General features: G+C 35.2%; 4 protein-coding genes across 9 annotated transcripts in view; 2 read left to right on the top strand and 2 right to left on the bottom strand.

The window, feature by feature from the left end:
* Positions 1-2,203, top strand: part of LOC132908049 (lachesin-like) — a 40,325-nt gene extending 38,122 nt beyond the window's left edge. For all 4 annotated transcript variants that reach the window (XM_060961610.1, XM_060961608.1, XM_060961611.1 and 1 more), the window contains exon 9: positions 67-2,203. In XM_060961610.1, coding sequence (XP_060817593.1) covers positions 67-401 — 335 coding nt within the window. In that variant the 3' untranslated portion in view covers positions 402-2,203. The remainder of the gene's footprint in view (positions 1-66) is intronic.
* A 94-nt stretch (positions 2,204-2,297) lies between these two features.
* Positions 2,298-3,047, bottom strand: LOC132908053 (protein kish-A). Its single transcript, XM_060961616.1, has 3 exons — positions 2,900-3,047; positions 2,620-2,735; positions 2,298-2,550 (listed from the first exon to the last, which is right to left on the bottom strand). Exons 1-3 carry the CDS (start codon positions 2,900-2,902, stop codon positions 2,445-2,447), a joined length of 225 nt encoding a protein of 74 aa, XP_060817599.1. The 5' UTR covers positions 2,903-3,047; the 3' UTR covers positions 2,298-2,444.
* A 215-nt stretch (positions 3,048-3,262) lies between these two features.
* Positions 3,263-8,519, top strand: LOC132908048 (ras GTPase-activating protein 1). Of its 2 annotated transcripts, XM_060961605.1 has the most exons (15): positions 3,264-3,666; positions 4,182-4,363; positions 4,472-4,653; positions 4,729-5,126; positions 5,196-5,341; positions 5,412-5,745; positions 5,956-6,299; positions 6,369-6,560; positions 6,626-6,775; positions 6,859-6,907; positions 6,974-7,192; positions 7,302-7,534; positions 7,615-7,756; positions 7,830-7,970; positions 8,062-8,519. In XM_060961605.1, the coding sequence occupies exons 1-15, from the start codon at positions 3,619-3,621 to the stop codon at positions 8,137-8,139; spliced, it is 2,838 nt and encodes a 945-aa protein (XP_060817588.1). In that variant the 5' UTR covers positions 3,264-3,618; the 3' UTR covers positions 8,140-8,519. The 2 variants fall into 2 exon arrangements, with proteins under 2 accessions (XP_060817590.1, XP_060817588.1); XM_060961607.1 differs by lacking the exons at positions 7,830-7,970; positions 8,062-8,519 and having other exon boundaries at positions 3,263-3,666; positions 7,302-7,539.
* A 695-nt stretch (positions 8,520-9,214) lies between these two features.
* On the bottom strand, positions 9,215-12,864 carry LOC132908051 (ras-like protein 1). Of its 2 annotated transcripts, none has more exons than XM_060961614.1 (5): positions 12,709-12,864; positions 11,817-12,002; positions 11,600-11,743; positions 11,293-11,499; positions 9,215-11,147 (listed from the first exon to the last, which is right to left on the bottom strand). In XM_060961614.1, the coding sequence occupies exons 2-5, from the start codon at positions 11,943-11,945 to the stop codon at positions 11,043-11,045; spliced, it is 585 nt and encodes a 194-aa protein (XP_060817597.1). In that variant the 5' UTR covers positions 11,946-12,002; positions 12,709-12,864; the 3' UTR covers positions 9,215-11,042. The 2 variants fall into 2 exon arrangements, with proteins under 2 accessions (XP_060817597.1, XP_060817598.1); XM_060961615.1 differs by lacking the exon at positions 12,709-12,864 and adding an exon at positions 12,266-12,700.
* Positions 12,865-20,753: the final 7,889 nt, after the last annotated feature.

Here is a 20,753-nt window from a genome sequence, read left to right as displayed (position 1 = left end):
TCTTGCACTGTATTCTCATAGATTAACGTCCGTTTTCGCTATACAGTTCAGGGGAATCGTTTTCAGAAATTGAACGAGCAACTCCACCCACCCGGACTACATTGGCAAACTCGAACAAATCGAGCAATCGAGGGAAATCAAAGTTCGCTCAGGTCACGACGATAAATCGAATTTTTCATCAGATGAGCACACCGGCGATGCAGAAGAGTACCGCGAGAATCGTTTACAGCAAGCACATGACGACCTCGACGACGGTGGATCCACGAGCGCCTTTCATCAAAGACAAGAACTTGTTTAAGAATCGCGACACCCCGAACGTGAGAAATTGTGCCAACGCGAAGAAACTCGGCGGCACGCGGATTTACGCGGTCTGCTTGCTGTTCTTCCTAACCCTACGGTAAACGTTCGCAACGAACGTATACGCGGCGAAAGCTCTGTTAACGGATTGAGCGAGCGAAAAGCTACCGCAAGTTGTTCGCTCGCGGTTCACGCGTGATGGCGCGCAAGGCAAGCGAACCAACGAATAGGAAATGTTGCGGCTAGACAAACACCGTGATCTGAATCTGACCACGATACCTACGAACGATAGAAAGAAGAAATCGTGACTCCCAAGTATTAATCGAACGGAAGCAAGTTCTTATTGCGTTTGAAACGAGCACGAATTGCTAGTAAATAGACGATACAGCGAACAAATCGATGTCTCTCTTGTCGCGGACAAACACCGCGGTGAATACTGTTGCGAATTTTAAAAGATAAATGCTTACGAATGTATTTTTTATGACCCTTTTATCCGTTTTGGAATGCGGGGAAAAGAGTAAAGTCGTGAGCGAAGTGTGTTCTTTAGTTGAACTAAATGTAACATTGTCGAGTATTTTTTTAACAACGAACGAAGCAAAAGGTATACAAGGTTTCCCATTGGAATTATTATTTCCGATTTGTGGAGTTATTAGGAGTAACGATGTAATTTTTATAACGTTAGCGTCGAAAGCCTTACACAAGCAGGGTGTCTATCTCAAGTGGGCCACCAGTGTCATTCACGAGATCATCGTTCGACAAAATACGACTAAAAATTGATACTTTCAATCGATTACCCACACTTCGAAATTATTTCAACAATGGCATTGGCGATCCAATTAAAATGAACATCCCTTATGATATCTTTACGCCGTAATAATTATTATCAACGATTAATTGTATCTCCACGTTCTGCGAGATTCGCGGTTTGTCGCGAATCACCGCTCCTTAATCAACTATTCGATTATACTCGAACACAGACAAATAATTAGCATACTAATTTGTACGTAAGGGGTAATAAGATAATATCTTTATTTATCGGTACGATAACAGAGTGAACTGAGATCGTAAGTGGCATCTTAACGAACGTTAAACACGTCATATCTAAGATTCATATCCGTAGGGCGTATAGTACCGTACTATATATTTTAGAAAGATACTAGACCTTACTTTTCTTATTTTACGTATTTTTTTAATTACCCGTAGGCAAGTAACGTACCTCATATGCCAACGATTAAACAAGACCACAATTATAAATATAATCGATGTGGTTAACTGCGAGGAATCAACTGGCGCGTTCATCGAATACATTTCTGAACGTTCCACGTTATCTATCGGATAACGATTATTCGTTGTATTATTTAGCGTCTCTTTGTTTTCTTTTCTTCTCTTTCCTTTATTTTTCTTTTACGCAAAAGTGTATATAAACGAACAACGCAGTCTCTCTTTAGCGTAACGATCGTTTGCGATAATATCGAGGAAATATTTTTCTTTCAAGGAATCGACAATAATCGTTCCTAATGAGTTGTATGTGCTTCGCATCATTCTTTTTAATGTTCCTCGCAAAACCGCAAATCATATGTTACTCTGTAATTACAATCTGTGTACGAAATGGTGCGACTAGAAAGGCTCGATGTTCTTTAGCACATCAAATTTTCAAACCGAGAGTGTCGGAGCTTTCTTCTGGTACTATTGCTATGTCATGAATGTCTTCTATTACAGAGTACAAATTTTAGTCACGATGCGTGGTTTATTGTCATTGAAATAGTAGCATATCCGCGAAATAAACAGAACAACACACGTGTTAAATATATCTATTTAACAAATATTGTATATCGTAAAACACTGCTCAATATAACGACTCTACAATAACTATAATAAAAGAATGTTGTTGTTTATAGAAAAAAAAGTATATTATGAAAATATGGTGAGAAAATGTGCTCAAATTGGATAATTATATAGCTTTGGAGAAACAAACATGTTGACAAATAAAACATACCGTGCAAGTAGCCAAGATATTAATTATTTCCTTTCATTTTAGGTTAAACTTAAGCTTATTTACATTAAAATTCATTACATCTGTAATTAGCATAGAATTATACGCGATTGATTGGAATATTTTTTGATAGTTTGTAATCCCTGTGTAAATATTAAGACCAGAATAAGATATTGAAAGCCATGAAAAGGCAACCCACTGCCACGTATGGACTTTTTCTCTCACCGATCCTAGCACACTTCCAAAGAGTACCTTGAAAACTAATTATTACACGTTAGTATCAATGCATATATACATCATATTTTTTAAAGTCGACAAAATATACATACCCAACTTTTCCTAATCGACTGTCCAATAAACTGGGTACGATAGATCTAACGTAAGTACAGGTACATATCAGTAGCAAAATAACTGTCAGCAAACTCTGGAAATTAAATAGGGCAGACTGCGTGTCCAACCCCGTAAATAAACATTAGAAAAAATTGCTCGATTTAGAGAACACTGTATAAGTATCAAAGAGGTTATGACAAAAGTCACCGGTTGTTTATAATCATGTATTCGACTAATCACAATATATACGTTTTATATTTTACGAATCCATGGTCTTACCATTACGATTTATGAACGATGATAAATTGTTATATAAAATTGTTATACAAAGTTAGTTTCCATACGAATGACATTTACTTTAACTACTGACTAAATGCACACCAAAACTACGATCAAAACTACAATACAAAAATTTGCTATGATAAAAGGCGAATACGCAACAAACGAAAAGATTCAAGAAGGAACTAGTGGCTGTTTGGTGAACGAATGTTTAAAAATCTAGCAAAATTTATTTTAAATTAAATTGTCTTCGTGTTACGATTTACAGAGAAATTGACATTTATTACGAGAATAGTGTTATACTTAATATAATACGAACAATTGTTATTATCGAGACATTGGCTATCTATATCAGCGTATTGTCAATGGTATATTATTTATAAAAGTGCTTTTAAGAGATTCGTACCGTGTCCGATATATAAAGTTATCACCCAATTAGACGATAAACGGATAACTGTAAAAACATGTTGCCGGTATTTAAAAATATTTAAAAACTTCATACAGTAAAAAGTACTCGTTGCATATCTCTATATTCCGCGATCAACGCGTGCAGTAGTAAAATGGCTGCCGAGAAACGTCAATACATTTTATATCAATAACAGCTTACTTTTGTAAATAATCGTGGTAAGGAGGATCGCAATAAAACGGATGCCGTTCAATTAATACTATTAGTTTCTTTTTCATAATCGTGTGTATGAAGGAGTGCATGTGAACCGAAAATGGCAGAATTTGTGCGAGGAGGTCCAAGCGTGTCCAACAGTGCTAAGGTACTTACGGGTATTATTCATCATAGATTATTCATCCGTCATCGTATTATCGCTGAAAATACCAATAGTTAAATAAGAAGAAATAAATTGTAATTGTATGTTTGAAAATCTGTGATAGCTTGCAGAGTATTGCAAGTTTTCATAGATTAATGATTATTTTTTAAATTTTTCGACGGAAAGGTGCTTACGGTATTATTTATAGACAATGTTTTCGATAAGTATCTGCACGTATTAAAGGAAGATATAAAAAGCTATAGATATGGGGGGAATTATAAGTAAATATTTACACATGATATTTATGCCTTGTTGACAGAAATATATGCTATGTTTAGAGTAGTGTGATGTATAATGTGACACTATAATAGAAACAAAGATATTGTCCTACTATTAAACTATGATTATTATGAAAAATAATTATTAAATATTCTTATTATAGAATTGATAAAAGGAAAGAAATGCTTATAAGTTTTTGCATGAAATATTTAATATTTATTTATGTATAATCATGTTTGTAGATGGATCATAATAGCAAAGGAGGTTCTCCTAGCACTGGTAGCGAAGATGGTGGACAAAATGAATCAATGAATGCAGAAAATGAATTTGATCCTTTTCTTGAAAATATACCAGACGATATTCAAGACACCGAAGAGCCTGATAGCGCTAATGCAACGCTATTAACGGCTCCACCAGAGAATCAGTAAGATTTAATATCGATAAAAGATTTTAATTTCTAACGAGAACATTGTTTTTTAAATTATGTTTAAGATACAAAGAATAGAAAGTTCAATACACGAATAATTTGCAGATGGTATCATGGTAGATTAGATAGATTTACTGCAGAAGAAAGACTGTGGGATGCAAGTAAAATGGGTAGTTATTTAGTACGTGAAAGCGATAGGAAGCCTGGAAGTTATGTGTTGTCCTATCTGGGCAGAACTGGCATTAATCATTTTAGAATTACAGCTGTGTGTGGAGATTATTATATTGGTATGGTAAACGTGTAAATGAAATGAACAATTATAATTGTAACTGATTTGTAAAATAATATGTATCTTGTTATAGGAGGCAGACAGTTCAATAGCTTGTCAGACCTTGTCGCGTATTATACTCATTGCTCTGATCTTCTAAAGAGAGAAAGACTTATACATCCTACTCCACCTCCTGAACCAGTGAACGATAAGAAACGAATAGTTGCAATACTGCCATATACAAAAATGCCTGACACAGATGAGTTAAGCTTCCAGAAGGGTGACATATTTTTTGTGCATAATGATATGGGAGATGGTTGGTTATGGGTTACTGCGCATAGAACTGGTGAACAGGGCTTGATTTTTCGCGAATTAGTGGAGGATTTAGATGACTCCATTGATCCCAATACTGTATTTTCCTGGTTTCATCCTAATGTCACTAAAAGCGAAGCTGTTGACATGTTGGTGAAAGCAGGACCTGGTAGTTTCTTGGTAAGTTACATAGCTTCTTATAAATATTTAACGTTTAAAAATAATAATTCTTTATTTCACGCTATACAGGTCAGGCCTTCGGACAATAGCCCTGGAGATTATTCCCTCTTCTTTCATATAAACAATCAAATTCAAAGATTTAGAATCGAAAAGAAGGGTGTACGTTATCTTATGGGCGGTAGAACTTTTGAATGTCTTGATGCTGTTATAAACAGGTATGTCTGTTATAAATCTTTAGGATTTTGAAATTCTTAGATTATTATAATCTAAAAATGTTGTTTCTAGATATCGGAAAGAACAAATAGTTGAGGGTCACACTTTAGTTCAAGCAATGGTGACCGAGCCTGATGGTAGTGTAAGAGTTAACAGAGAGGTGCAACACGCGGAAAAGATATATGCAACTCTCAGAGAATGTCGTGAACAATCTGGAGCAAAGAAAAATAAAGGGATAAAAATGCAAGGATATCTAGAAAAAAAATCAGAGAAGAATAAAAAGTGGAAAGCATTGTATTTTGTACTTTTAGTAGATGCAACTGACACTCATTTGTATTTATATGACAATCCAAAAAGAACCAAACCTAAAGGTCTTATCGACTTAAGTTGTGCTTATTTATACCAGGTAGATCGAGTTTTATAATTAAAGTAAATTTCATTTTTCTACATGATCGTATCAGTTTTCAGACTGTCTTATCTTTGAAGCATATATGTTCTACGTATATAATTGTACTAACATTAGCAGCAAATCACCTTAAAAACTATATATTATGTAAGAGTTATTAGTATAACTAAATTGTTGTTGAAGTTCATTTCTGAGATGTAGTTTTTTTAGGTTCACGAAAGCGTCTTCGATAGACCTCATTGCTTTCAATTAGTCGAACGTGCTTTACCATGTTTGGCCACGATAACATATTTGGCTGCTCCAAATTCAGAGAATGCTTTAGACTGGATCAATGCCTTGAAACCATTATGTGTGTCACAACTTACTCGTGCTCCAAAGGTTGCTCGTCTTCGTGAATTGCGTTCATTACATTTGCATATTTTAGACGCTCATAGACTTCCATATAAGCTAGTACCGAGTCCATTCATCATAGTGGCTCTAAATAATGTAAAAGTCGCCCGCACAAAAGTTAAGACTGGATTACATCCAATTTGGGATGAAGAATTCATTTTAGAGTACGTATATGATCTGCACTTATAAATATTTATATCTTTGAACGACATTTACCATAAATTATTCTACAGGGATGTACCACCGGATGTTATGTCATTTTCTTTAACATTGTACAATAAAGGAAAACGCAGCAAAGATACGGAAGTTGCAGAATTGACAGTTGAATTGGCGAGCTTGACGAATGGGGAAGAAATGGACGAATGGTATCCGTTGTCAGGACTTACCCCGATCGGTGAATGGGGCGTGCTTCGTCTACGAATAAGGTAGAAATATAATAAAAATATTTATCAACTGTTTGTGTACGTTTTATGTATTTGTTACATTGCAGGTATCGACACGATTTAGCGATGCCTCCCGAGGAATATAGTCCGTTACAACAGCTATTATTGGATCCAGAATTGCATGTTGTTAGGGCATTAGCAGATGTGTGTCACTTGGATAGAGTACCATTGGCAAATAGTTTACTTAGAATATTTAGGTATAAACAAAAATGTACAACATATTAAATATTTCGCTTCCCATTTAATGGGTAACGTTATAATTTAAAATGTATGTCTTTAGGCATGAAAGAAAAGAAGCAGACCTCCTGAGATCATTAAACCAAGCAGAAGTATGTTCACCTATATTTATAGTTCTAAAGAAAAGATGTCTTTCTTATTAAAGGTGTTTTATTTAGGTGGACAAAGAAGATGAAACGCCAACACTTTTTAGAGCTGCTAGCCTTACGACTACTTTAATGGATTTATATATGAAATCAGTGTGCACCTCCTTTTTAAAAGCCGCGCTACGCGACACCATAGTAAAATTGATCGAAAGTAAACAGAGCTGTGAGTTAAATCCAACAAAAATGGATTCTCCTGAGGATGCTTGCAGTAATGCCGAATTTTTACTACAGGTATACATATGTATATATAAATAAATATAATTTAATATAATATTACAATATAAATATAAATTATTCCAATTTTGAATGAAAATGAAATTTGAAATCAATATTATTTTAGGTTTTAGACGAAGTGACGTTAAGCATTTTTACAAGTCCTGATGCATGTCCAAGGACCTTGAGATATATTTGTGGATGTTTGCAAAGAGCAGTTGTTGCCAAATGGCCACATGAAAGACTAGTCAGAACGCGAGTAGTCAGTGGATTTATATTTTTACGTCTACTTTGCCCTGCCATATTGAATCCTAGGTCATTTAATTTAATAGCTGAACCACCACCTCCAGCTGCTGCAAGGTAGGGTAGGTCTATATTAAACGTAAGAAATTTCATAACTGAATAAATTGCTCTTTAATTCTCATTAAATAATTTTGCAGGTCACTTGTGATGGTTGCAAAATGTTTACAAAATCTGGCTAATTTGGTAGAATTTGGTGGGAAAGAACCATACATGGAGGTAGTTAATCCGTTTATTCTTAAAAACAAAGAGAGAATGGTTGTTTTCCTGGATCAGTTATCTGTAAGTATGCATTTAAATGTTGCATAATACGTAAGTAAATATGAATTAAAAACAATTTGAGTTTATATTGTAGAACGTAACCGAAAAACCAGAATCTGAAGGTGCAGATCCAAGAAATAGGAGTTGCGTTTCAGATACAGCAAGAGATTTGGCAACCTTGCATCATATTTGTGTTTCTCATTTAAAAGAACTTCAAGTTTTATCGAAAACCCAGGTATGTTTTACGATCTATATTTTCAGACGCTTTAGACGCTTACGGTCATGTCAATATTCATTTGTAAATGAACAATGCTTCCTTTTTCCAGCCAACAATAAAGCAATTAGTGACCGTGACTGAAATGTTAAGCAAACATAAACAGAAATACATGGAAATGATACGGTAGTGCTAAAGCCATCCGCCATGAATAATGCCAAACGTAACAAAACAATTTATAAGATTTGTCGACAGATACATGGTAGTATTTAATAATTACTCATAAGTGGTTTAAGTAAACGTACAGACTGATGTGCCATATATATATATGTATACATACACACATCCAAACACACATTCATTCATACATATACATGTATATGTATATATATATATATTACTGTATACACACAAGCCTATATTTACCATTTCGTATGTAATTAGAAGATAGCTTTTACGTATAGTAAACAGTACCATGACAGTGATATAGTTACATACAAAATCATATAGGCGTATAACAATTTTATATTTACTTAGGTGCTCGAAAATAAATGCAAATTAAACCAAAAATATTGTGTTCTACATATAGCTTCCCGATTTCTTAAAATAAATGCTATCTTGATAAATTTTCTAATAATTAATGGTAATTGAAGCAGGTTAAGAAACTATATTTCTTATACGTATAAATGATTTTTTATTAATTTTAATTATTTTATAAACTAATTATTACATTTGTATCGTTGCAATAGTTTTACCATGCCATTAAATGACGAATATTGTGTTAAATTTAAGACCCTAATCAGTTAATACAAAAATTCTTAGAAAATCTGTTAACAAAAATATATATTAAATATCAAGTTAAAAAACTAAGATGTATATCCACAATGACATTGACACATTAAAATGTGTTTCAACATTCGATTAATGTATAAATGGTGGTATTATGTTACGATTATGAAGTATATGTTTTTGAATAAGGCTATTTTAAATAATGGGTGAAATATATCGAACCATTATAAATTTATTTTCTGCCCTAACTTTAAAAGTGAATATCATGCCGAATCCGTGAACATTGGAGTTCAATCATACTCTTTTACGTTTACGTTCCTATCCATCGATATATGCGATCTATTGAATTAGTACACTTTAGTGTATGTATTAAATAAGAAAGAAACATTGCTTTTTATAATTTGTACTTATTGTGTATACTTATATGATATTTTTTTCATTGGACAATATGTTTTGAATAAAAGAATAAAAAAATATTAAACAGTGTTACGCGTTTAATGTTTCCCAATACGCGTGAGCATCAAAGTTGACACTAAACATGCTAAATATGATAAAGACGCATGAATTTTGATTTAGAAATTTAATTTTTCAATATTAGTACCATTTGATTTGAATAACATTATTTGATATATATACACATCGTAAGAATAAAATTGATCAAACAACGATTTGTCGATTGCTCTTTCAATGTTATAAAACCAAACAGCATAGATGACTTATAATAATTAATATTTAATGACAATCATTCAAGATAGAATGAATATAAAGAACACGTTTTGTACAAAGTTTTATTACGAATTTGAACTACATAATAACACCTATGCTGTGCAATTTTATATATTTATATCTTCGACATTTGAAAAAGCTAGTATTACAAATTTGCGCGTTTACATATATATAAGAATATTTGCAAATTGTACTATTTAAATCATTCAGCAAAGTATTTAACCCTTGATTGTTCAAAATTCAGTTAGACCCGAGACACGATTGTATGTAAGTATGATCTTAGATATTCCATTAAATATTTCGGTATAGATTTTATAGAAAAAAATGGATCCTTTATGTTATACATACATGTCTCGTTGAAATGTGATGGCATTATTGTCTGAACAAATATTAAAGTTTATGATTACAATAAAAGTTTACAATTGATATTTATAATGCCTTAAAATTATTTGTTTCTCGTAATACAATCGTGACTAAGATAACGTGAAAATGATAAGATGAAGAGATAAAAAGATGTGGCAAAATGCGATATCTCGTTACTATTACATACAGGCGATAATAGACATTCAAATATCAATGGAAACTTTCACTCTGGTTTGCAATATAATCCCTAAAAAAAATTATAGTTTTTGTAGGTGTTTTTTTTTTATTATACATGGAAACAACAATGATCGATAAAAATGACGCTTATATTTATACAACAATCAGAATAACTTCATATCTACCAATCATTCCCTACTGCAAACGTATAAAAACATTGCTATAGAAATTAACAACTTATCCTGTTAGTTTCTACAGATATAAGAAATCTCAAGTATACGTTTTTAATTGCACTAAGAAAAGAAAACACCAACTATGTACTATTAAAATAGTAAATAGGCGTTTTTGTGAAAATTGCATACTTAATTACAGTAATATCTAACTAGCATGGCATGCTTAAAATTACTTCATCACAGCACAAAATGAGTTATCCACGTTTTAGTTTTTTGAGTTTTATGGCTTGTATCTTTTTGTTTAGGAAAATGTAATCTTTTATTATGCACGCTAAAATGAAAAAATACACAATAAAAACATATTTAATTAATAAGTTAAAAAATTACGAACTATCTGAATAAAATATATAAAATGGAATTTGTTAAATTTAACAAATGACATATTTTTTCCATCCACAATACTAATAGAATTCTTTGATTAGATAATACTTTTTCCATGTTTAATATAATAAAAGAAGTGGATGGCCTAGAAGATATTTTTTTGATACTGACTATTCTACGCAATCAAGGGTTAAAATTTTCCTGCTAATGGAATATTAAGAGTTATATGGCAGACCGTTGAACAAATAATGTATTTTATGAAATTTATCGTCAAGAGTAAAAATGTATGCGATATAATACAATACTATTATATATTTTGTTCTTTATCCCTCCCAATGTATAGAAAAAATTGTGCCTGTAATTTATTACAATATTCTATAGAGGAAGCTGCAAAAATGTGCGTAAAGTGAACATAATCTAATGTTTTTTACGTTCTATTTCCATATTAATGTACCAAATGAGAGAATTAACATTATTCAGTGATTTAAAGCAAACAGCACCGATGTTTCCTACGGCTTGAGTTACCCGTCTTCATCCGTTTCTTTTTTTCTTTACCTCTATGTTCTTTATCTTTCCGTATTTCTCTCACCTATAATTTATTAGTAGCAAGCCGATAAAAGCATAGATATATTATAAATTTTTGTTTATTATATTTGTTTGCTGTATTTATCACAAATAATGTTTCTTTCTATTTTGCTCGTAAAATATGCAGTTAATCATGTAACATTACTTACCAAGGTATAAAAAGCATCATCCACTCCCATTCTAGTTTTAGCCGAAGTTTCAACAAAAGGCACACCATACTGACGGGCAACTTCTCTTGCTTGTGTCATATTTACTGCCCAAGATTGCTGAAGATCACATTTATTCCCTACTAACACCATTGGTACTTCTTCTGCATCTTTAACTCTTTTTATTTGTTCCCTATACGTTCCTATATCCTATAACAATAAACATGTGCAAGCATTTTTTCATAATTTTCACAAAAAAGAAAAAAAAAAAAAAGAGACATAACAATTTTAAGAAAGCAGATGAACATACTTCGAAACTTTTAGCCGAATTTACAGCAAAGACTAATAAAAATCCTTCTCCAGTCCTCATATACTGGTCTCTCATTGCACTGTATTCTTCTTGACCAGCTGTATCTAATATGTCTAAAAGGCATGTCTCTCCATCTATAACTACCTGTAGGTTACAAAATATTTTATATAAATATATTTTCAGATAACTATTTCCATTGCTTATGATAAAAACTTACTTGTTTTCTATAAGAGTCTTCTATAGTGGGATCATATTCGTCTACAAAATGATTTTGTATTAGTTGGATTGTAAGCGCAGATTTGCCAACACCTCCAGCTCCCACAACTACAAGCTTATACTCTGTCATTATGTAATTTCCAATGAAGGTTGAAGCTTTTAACTTAAAGCCGCAATCTCTTTTCCTCTACAAAATAAAAGTTTGCTTTTAAATCAATCGCATAATGAGTGCAAAACAAAGTGCACAGCCAATTAAACAAACGAAATACTAAATGTGGGGTTAACAAGTATTAATTTTTAGCATAAGATGCAAACTACTTCTTACAACAGACATAAAAGAAAAGTTCGTATATTTTCAAGAATTTCGCGCGGTGATTCTTTGTTGAGTCATTCATCAGCATCGTTTTGATAGATTAATTCTCTGACTAGATCGTTACGAGTAATACGTACTTTGTGAGCAATAATTTTGTGCCAAGTTTGTATGCACTCTAGCACGATCGTTCCTTAAATCATCTATATTTTTAATTCGCCGATCGATATCGTAAGTTCGAGTGTAATGCACTTAACTTAAGTGACTTAATAACTTAAAAACAGAATGAGTGTGTCAAACAAGCACACCCATAACAATATCATAGACATGTGAGTGGATGTGTAACTGATGATCAAACACAATTGTAATACATTCTACACACACACTGGATGCATTTTTTCGAATGTAATTTAATTAGAAGAGAGAGAGTATTTAACAATTTTTGTTTTAAATTCTTCGAATTATTGATGCTTAACGGGAGGTGTGTTTTCAAGTAAACATCGGATAAACGAGTAATATTATCGATGTGAAAATGAACATTGTTCAAGTATAAAATCTCTTCCGTTTTCAATCATACCCTTACCAAAGTTTAAAAATTCATTTCAGGAACATGCACCGGCTTAAAACCACTCTTTTTCAACTTTGACTATTACGAATTAGTCACTGGAGAAACCATCTGGAAAGAAGCATCAGTGATGCCAATATATAAAGATATAATGTCATATCTGTAGGGTGTGGATCAAAGGATAATCAAATTTTTATTATATCGAGAAAGATAAAGAGTTCAATCGTTCGCATTAAATTCTGGTTTTTGTTACGAATATGCTATCAAACGTAAAATTTGGATTCAACGAAATCGATTTTGAGAAAGGAAGTACGATCGGCTTTCTTACAAAGAAGACTCGATAGAAAAATTAAAGTTTCTCCTTCGCCCAATCAGAAAAGAGCTGTCGACTTGCGATTCTGCCTTGTGCGTCCTTTATTTAGTCGCTTCGAAAAGCAGGATAGATGAATTTATTGAAAAGTTTTAATGGTTCCAAACACGAAACCTGAATTAAAATATTTTAGTGATCTTATTCTTTTCGGAGTGTTTTAAATTAGTTTAGTCAAATGCCACGTAATAATCGGTTTTATAATTCTTGTAACTCTTAGTTGCGAACATAGTTTTATAATGGATCATTTGAATTTTAGAAGTCACTATTGTTGCGCTTGATTTGTGAAAGCAAAACGTGTAAAATGATAACGATCAGTTGGCCAACCTGTATTATTATGATAATTTGTAAAAATTGTGCATGAAAAATGGATGAGATACTACGTATTGTGACAATTTTACAATGCGGCTGAGAACCGAAGGAAAGAAACATATGCTACTTACCGTTCGTAGGTAACCTTAAAGATAAAGTACAGAAATTTGTAATTCAAATTCAAATTTTCGTATTCAAATCCAAATTTATATTCCACTATTGAAAAATCTTGTTTTAAATTTTCACAATTTTGTACTCTTATATTATTTGACGTTGTATCATATTATATATACATATTATATAGATAATACAGCCGCAGTTATATAATATTATTATAATATTTGTTGGAACATTTGACTTTTACAAATAATCGTTTATTCGTGTACGTGGATATATCTTATGTCGAGTAAGAAACAAAACACTACAAATTTCTTATGGCTATTTGATCCGAGGTTGCCATATTTTGTTAATCGAGGAAGCTTTCACGGCGTACAATATTTCGAATTTGCGCGCGGCTTCAATCAAACGAGAAACCATTCTGTTCCAACCAATAGGAAAGCAGCTAGGCGACGCTACGGCGCGAGACACCACTCTGCTGTCGAAAATCGAGACGTCAAGAAGTATCGCGCTTTTTGAAGTTATTTTTGCTACGAAGTACCTGATAGTATTCTCCGTGCAATTCTATCTTTGTTTACAATCCAGTATCAGGTTTGTTTCATTATCACGTATTTATTTAATCATTTGTTAAATACAATTATAAAGAAACTGTATAATTCCTATTAGTACATTTTTGTGTTTGGATTTCATCGGTCTTTTATTTGATATTCAGTATTACCAATAGTTTGTATTATTATGAGTTTTTGAGACAGAATTTTAGTTCAGTTATTGTTTTATTTTAATACAATTGGTTTTAATCTTATATATTTATTTTAAATGTTTGGTTTTCTTTTGTACAGATCATTGACTGATCGCAATAATGGCTTCGAAAGAGTGGGGGTTTGCAGTATACGCATTACGAACGACGAATAGTTAATTTGATCAGATTTGACAACGCTCGATTTACTACAACAAAGCCAGACGTAAGTACGCATTTATATTAGTTTTTTATTGGACTATGAACAACAAGTACATACTTAAAGAATACGCAATATGTATGCTATACATACATAAATTATTCATATACGAATAGTCTACACGTAATACGATTAGATTGCAAAATATAAATTATTTCAAATTTTAATAAAGCTTGGTCAGATCACTAAGGTGAAAATAAAAACGATTACACAAATCACTCTATTAGTTCGAATATACGTATTAGGTACACTGTTTGTGTACCTTTGCTTTAATCTATATTTTTAATAATTTTTATTATGATCTTTTATGATTATCTGCATATATAAATTCAATTTATATACAATAATTTACGTCTTTAAATATAAATTTAATCTCAAATAATTACGTACGCAATTTAAATAAGATTATCTGTAGCACTTTAAAATTTTATTCTCAATTATAACTTCAGTGGTTGGATTAAATATATTACACCCATTGCATTCGCTTAAAACACTTTACATGAAATCCTATAAAATACCAGTACCAACGAAGCACAGGAATAATAATAATTCGTTGTATCATATCGTATCTTATTCGAAGTGCAAGTAAAATAGATTTTCCGTGATCTGTACTTATCTCCTAAGGATATGGAAGGAACTGTCAGTCGATAACTTAGTTCCCACTTTACTCGTTACGTTATACATGGATAAATATCTCTTATCCTTTTTACCGCAATATGGTGTTAACACGATGGTAACTAAATGTAATAGCTTTTGACTGTGTTAATATTTGTGTTCGAAAATTATATTTCAGAAGTTTAGTGTACGCGAATATTCCATTAAATTATCTCGTATATCTTTGGAAATTCTATCGAAGAAAAACTAACATAGCGGTATTATTACGTGTTAATAAAGCGAAGCTTTCCTCGAATTCCTGGCTTGGAGGTAATAAACTTTAGCACGGAACGTAATAGCGTAAATGTTCTGGTTGAAACATTTTGTGTCACTATTATTCGAGATATCTCGGCGTTAAATGAGCCACTCGGTAAGTTCATATACGCGTAAAACGTGCATCATACCATTGTCCAAAACGGTCCCTATTTTGCGTTCATTTCCGCGAGACTTGATTGTTGCACGTTTCCTTAATCTTTGTTACAACGTCGATAATAGTACGTTTAACACGAACTTTTTCAAGCGCATAAACTCGTATCAGATATTCTATATCTATACGTATGTATGTATTTACGATATATTAGAGCACTTGGGAGGATATCTCGAAGATTAAAAACAACAAAATTGTATTTACAATCTGCTATATTCACCGTTGTAACAAAGCGATTTTTGTTCTCCGTATGTTATTTAATCAATTTCATTAAATTTAATTAAAAATCTCGAATCTTTTCCGGAAAATCGGTTAACCGAGTCGCAGGTTCGAAAATTATAACTGCAGAAATATTATAAATTAATAAAAAATTCGCTAGAAACGAACGTTATCCCGTTCTACCTTTTTTTAAAAACATTGTATACTACAGGTGGAAAAATTATTTATATTTCACAGTTTTCTCGTATTTCGAAATTTAACGAAACCCGATAGCATATTCTCGTGTCATTGTTTTATCTTTCATCGTTTCAACGTTATTTGATAAATCGGAACTGCATAACGAATGTTATCACGCATTTGCTTTTGATGAAAAACTACGCATTTAATACGCTGTATACATTGGTTTTATCGTTACGTAGGATTCCGTTGGTTACAACTTGTGCAATATTGTTAATGAGTTTTACGTCTGCATCGCGTAGTTTAATTAAGCGGTGATCAAATATCATGGTTCCTTGCACCGCGGCTATCAATTAGCTAACGTCGAAATACGAAGATCGAATTTACAAATGGACGGTTGAACGCGAATCCTCGACGCGTGGTTCTGCAATTTCGTTTTAATATCAAACGATAGCCATTAACGGTTGATTCGCAAACGACGATCGTCATCTATCGCGAAACGACAATCGTGGAGCCACTTTGCTGGAAAGATGGTAGACACCGTGGCCTAGATGGGCAAGGATCAAAGGCGTGCGAGTTATTCGAGGCTTTATTGCGGAAAAGCTCGGTAATTTTACGAGTTTTCTAGTGAGGCGAATTAAGATTTGCATAACGTCGGTGCGCCGCTCGGACCAAAGTGTCGAGAAATGCAAATGTAGCCTCGTGCTTAGAACTTTCCTCTCTCTCTGTTTCACCGTACCGTCTTTTCGGCCCTGTTTCCCTAGCCGTTAGAAACGACGACGAAATCGTAAAGGACGTGGAGAAGACGAAGGACGAGAGGCGAAAATAGGAGCCGCTATAACATTGTGCGAACGTAGGATCCTAGATCCTACACCTTCTTCTAGCAAATTTTCAACCAAAATTTCACCAGACGATACTTGGTCCCGATAGAACGAAAGAACCTTCTTCCATCTGCTTGCGTCTATGCTGCGATTCTTTTACAATTTTCATCGAATTTCCGTTCTTTTCGGTTTGTGCGCGAACGATGGAAAATTGGAAGGAGATTCGATCCTTTCCACGATTCTGTACAATCTTAGCATCGTCGTTTGTAGACTACTTTGCGGAGGATCGAGGCTCGTCCCTTTTTGCTTTCACGGGGAAATTACGGTAATGGAGCGTGCGAATCATCGCGTTGGTTCGCGCGCGTTCCCAACGATATCGATACCTTTCGCAACCGTTAGCGTAAACTGGTCGCGTTGCAACGTATTCATGCGCGGCTCAGGTGCACCTGATTACGTTAATAATGAACGCAATTGGTGCTCACCTGCGTGACTCGTCGAACGCGCGTTTAATCTGTTTACCGAAGCTCGTTGCTGCTATCGCGTAGTCTCGCGTTTGGCCGGCAAAATTGCCGATGTTGGCCCGGTGCTGATTTCACCAGCTGGATAATATCACCGCTAGATTCGAAGATAGTCTTCGCGCTCGAATTAAATGGCAATTTGTCCGTCATAGTACACCGGTATACGCGTGTACCTACGTATTATTTTAGGATCGACGGATGAAAAGAATAAATTGGAGGAAAATTAGGGGTAAATTAGATAGAGGATAGGGAGAAATCAGGGTTTCCGTAGGTTGTTGATAATCATCGCGTGTTTAACCATAGGGCGGAGATTTGATCGGAAAAGACGGGTCACGCAATGCGGTAACGTTTTTCCGAGGCACGTAGCGAACTCGGTGTACAGCGGAAGGTGGAAAAAAAGGAAGAAAGAAATAAAATAGAGGAAGTAGAGGGCTGGTGTTGGGAGGGTAAGAGTGGAGCGTATTTACGGTATATTTTCGTATCGCCTACGGGCTGGTCAAACGTCAATTCAGCCCCGGTTCAACGTATTCCCGGCACGCCGCAGAATCAGTGGGTCGTGTATTTTCCGCGAGAAATCTCGTGTCCGGATAAAGTTGGTTATCGCGCGACCCGACGAATACAACGGATCGGATATTCTTTCGTTCCTCTCTGTTCTCCACGTTCCAACCTTTGCAAATCTTTGCTTTTCGTCCACGTGTAGCTACCGATCTTTCGTTTCGATCAGCATTTTTTTCTCGTGTATCGATCAAGTGATAATAACGCTAATGACGTTAATAACGAAAGATCGACACTGCAAGAACGTTTCGGTTTGTAGTTGGGGCCGCGTGAAATGCGACGTTGACGATAAATTCAAATTTTATCGAATTATACGGTATACCGAGGAAGATCGTTTAAAGTACAAGCAAATGCTTTCACGATCGAATTCGGTGCGTGGTTTCTACCAGGACTCCTCGTTCTTGTTTGCGCATAATAAATATTTATAAAGGGGAACACGGACAGAGAGACGGATGTTGAGACGAAGGAGAATCCTAGCTAGTTTTTCAATCGATTGCTCCGTAAATTACTCTAATTTTCCTTTGCAACGTTGGCCGTGGATTCTCGATCACTGTTGCGCGAGAAGTTGTGTTTGCAAGGAATCGTATTCGTTCACTGGCAATTTGGTAGAGGAAACCATTCTGGGCTATCGTTTGACACTCGTTGATGCGTAATTAAGCTGTTTAACCGGGATACAAAGCGCAAAGGAAACGCGATTTCGGTTTAATTTCGAAGGATAATCGGGAGCAGTAGCGGAGGAAAATTGGCTGGAATCGGAGCGTCGAGCGTCGGAATAACGAGACCATCCAAACGCAAGATCGTTATGTCGCTGTTCCTTAGTAAGACCGCTGGTAAACAGCGATACATCTGCACCGGTTTAACATCGATACGTTGGCCGTGTAAATTGCAATCTCACGAGATTTGCCGAACGAGTAGGTTCGATGATAAGCTAGTTACGCGACGATCGAGAAGGTCTCGTTAAACGCGATAACGAATTTTCTAGCCCGAAATTGCTGATAATTTGGGATTAATCGGGAACGGCGTAGATTAAGAGTTCGTTCGGATGTAGGTTTTTCAAGCACGTAATAATCATCGACATGGATCTGGCGTGTTTGTTCCTCGATGGAGAATATATCACGGCATTGAGAACATTTTCATTAAGCGAAACACGGGACTCGCGGAGGAGCGTGCAAATATTTTTATTTCGGTTCTCGTTGATGCACTCTGAAAAGAGCGTATTTTATTCACGCGCTGCATGACGTAGATACGTTCGATACGTGGCACGATGAAATTTTACTTCCGTCAACTGTGCGTATATTTCGTAGATCTCTCTTTTGAAATTCGTTGGAAATTTGTATAGCAACACGTGGATGCATGCAAAAAACAGCATACGTATGCATCCGTGCACGCACTATTGTATCTGTCGTTGCCAACTTTTACAAGGGTTCGATTCGCTTTGTTCTCGGAGTATATTTCGAATCCATTGAGAAACGTCGTGTTCCGACATCGTAATCGCTGAATTTCCATGAAACTTTCGTCGAACGCGATTGTTCCATTTCCCCTGCATCTGCATTGTTCCTTGCCCGCCGATGTTACATCCGCATGTTCCACGCAAATATACGTCCCCGTAAAAACAAGCATCCGTGGTGGTACTTCGTTTACCCGTGGATCGTAGATAAACTTTAACGACCTATTATCGCGAATCTTCTGTGTTAAGGTTGTTAATCAAAGCGAATTCCAGCGAAGAGGCAAGACGCTCTCTATCTCGTAATGGTTTCGCCGTGGCCATTATCGTAATTGAAACGAACTTCCCTCGAAATTCAACGCCTGCCACCGAGATTTACAGGTTTTTCGTTGCTCCCGCGTGCGCAGTTAGCGTTACGGTGATTTGCTTTTAGCTTGTACGCCGGTGTCGTCCGCAGCTTGAAGTCGAAGCTGTACTGTTTAATCGTGGATACCTGCGATTCATCGAAGCGGATGAGACTCAAGGCAGGACTTAAAAAGATCCCCGTTGCCAGCAGGCAAGACAATGGCTCCGAAAACGTTTAATACCGGCGCGTCCGTATGCCTTCGGTGCGCCGTATGATTTATCGTTCCCCAAGATGCGCAAGAATATAATGCTAGTGATTTATCGTTCCATTATTCGGTCTCCCGGTTCTGGCCTTGCGTTTACGACAAAGTGGCGAACGCTTTAGTTTCGTGTCACTCGTAAATCCCTAAAGAGGGCCGATTTTCTGCCAAACGTATCTCGCCATCGGGGTAAACCTCGTTTACCTAAAAAAAACCAGGCACGATCCAAGCATATCTCGTTTCATTCGGTTCGTAGAACCTAATACGCCGAATATCTACCTATCCCTTATTTACCCTTTTATACCTACATATATTTATGTACATACATATGTACGTATCTTTGTCTTACTTTCTCCTAGTCGAGCTGCAAATGTTCTCCAACAACTGCGAGAACACGGAGCGTAATCGCGTTCTCTCATGGCGAATCTTACTTGTTCCTTTTGCGTGTGGCCTTGCCCCTTCTCCAAATAGGCTGCTTCGGTACAATTATGGGAGGAGTTGGTCCGAGTTCTGGCAGAGGAATGTAATTGCGCGGCGCCTTAAATTCAATTTCCAGAGTGTTCTTTAGGTTGTCGTTTGGCATAATGTGCCTTATAGCCTTCAACGAAAGTATCTCTTCCTCGGGCTTTGTCGCCGGTGGATTCTGACCCGGTATCACGTGCACTTTCGTACAGCCTGGCTTGCATTTTTCACCTGTGCAACACACGCTCTACTATTACTATTCAACACGTATCCGTACGCGCGTACCTCTGAATAGATATTGGACGAAATAAAGGAAGAAAAGGACAAAGGACAGCCGCAGTGTACCTTCGGAATCCGCGCAATTAAAGTCGAAGCTCGATTTGTCTTGTTGCTGCCGTGTACCTTCGGGTTCGAATTTCCCTCTGTTTT

This window comes from Bombus pascuorum, chromosome 6, assembly GCF_905332965.1.
Source record: "Bombus pascuorum chromosome 6, iyBomPasc1.1, whole genome shotgun sequence".
Lineage (NCBI taxonomy): Eukaryota > Metazoa > Arthropoda > Insecta > Hymenoptera > Apidae > Bombus > Bombus pascuorum.
This window is presented reverse-complemented; position numbering and strand designations above follow the sequence as displayed.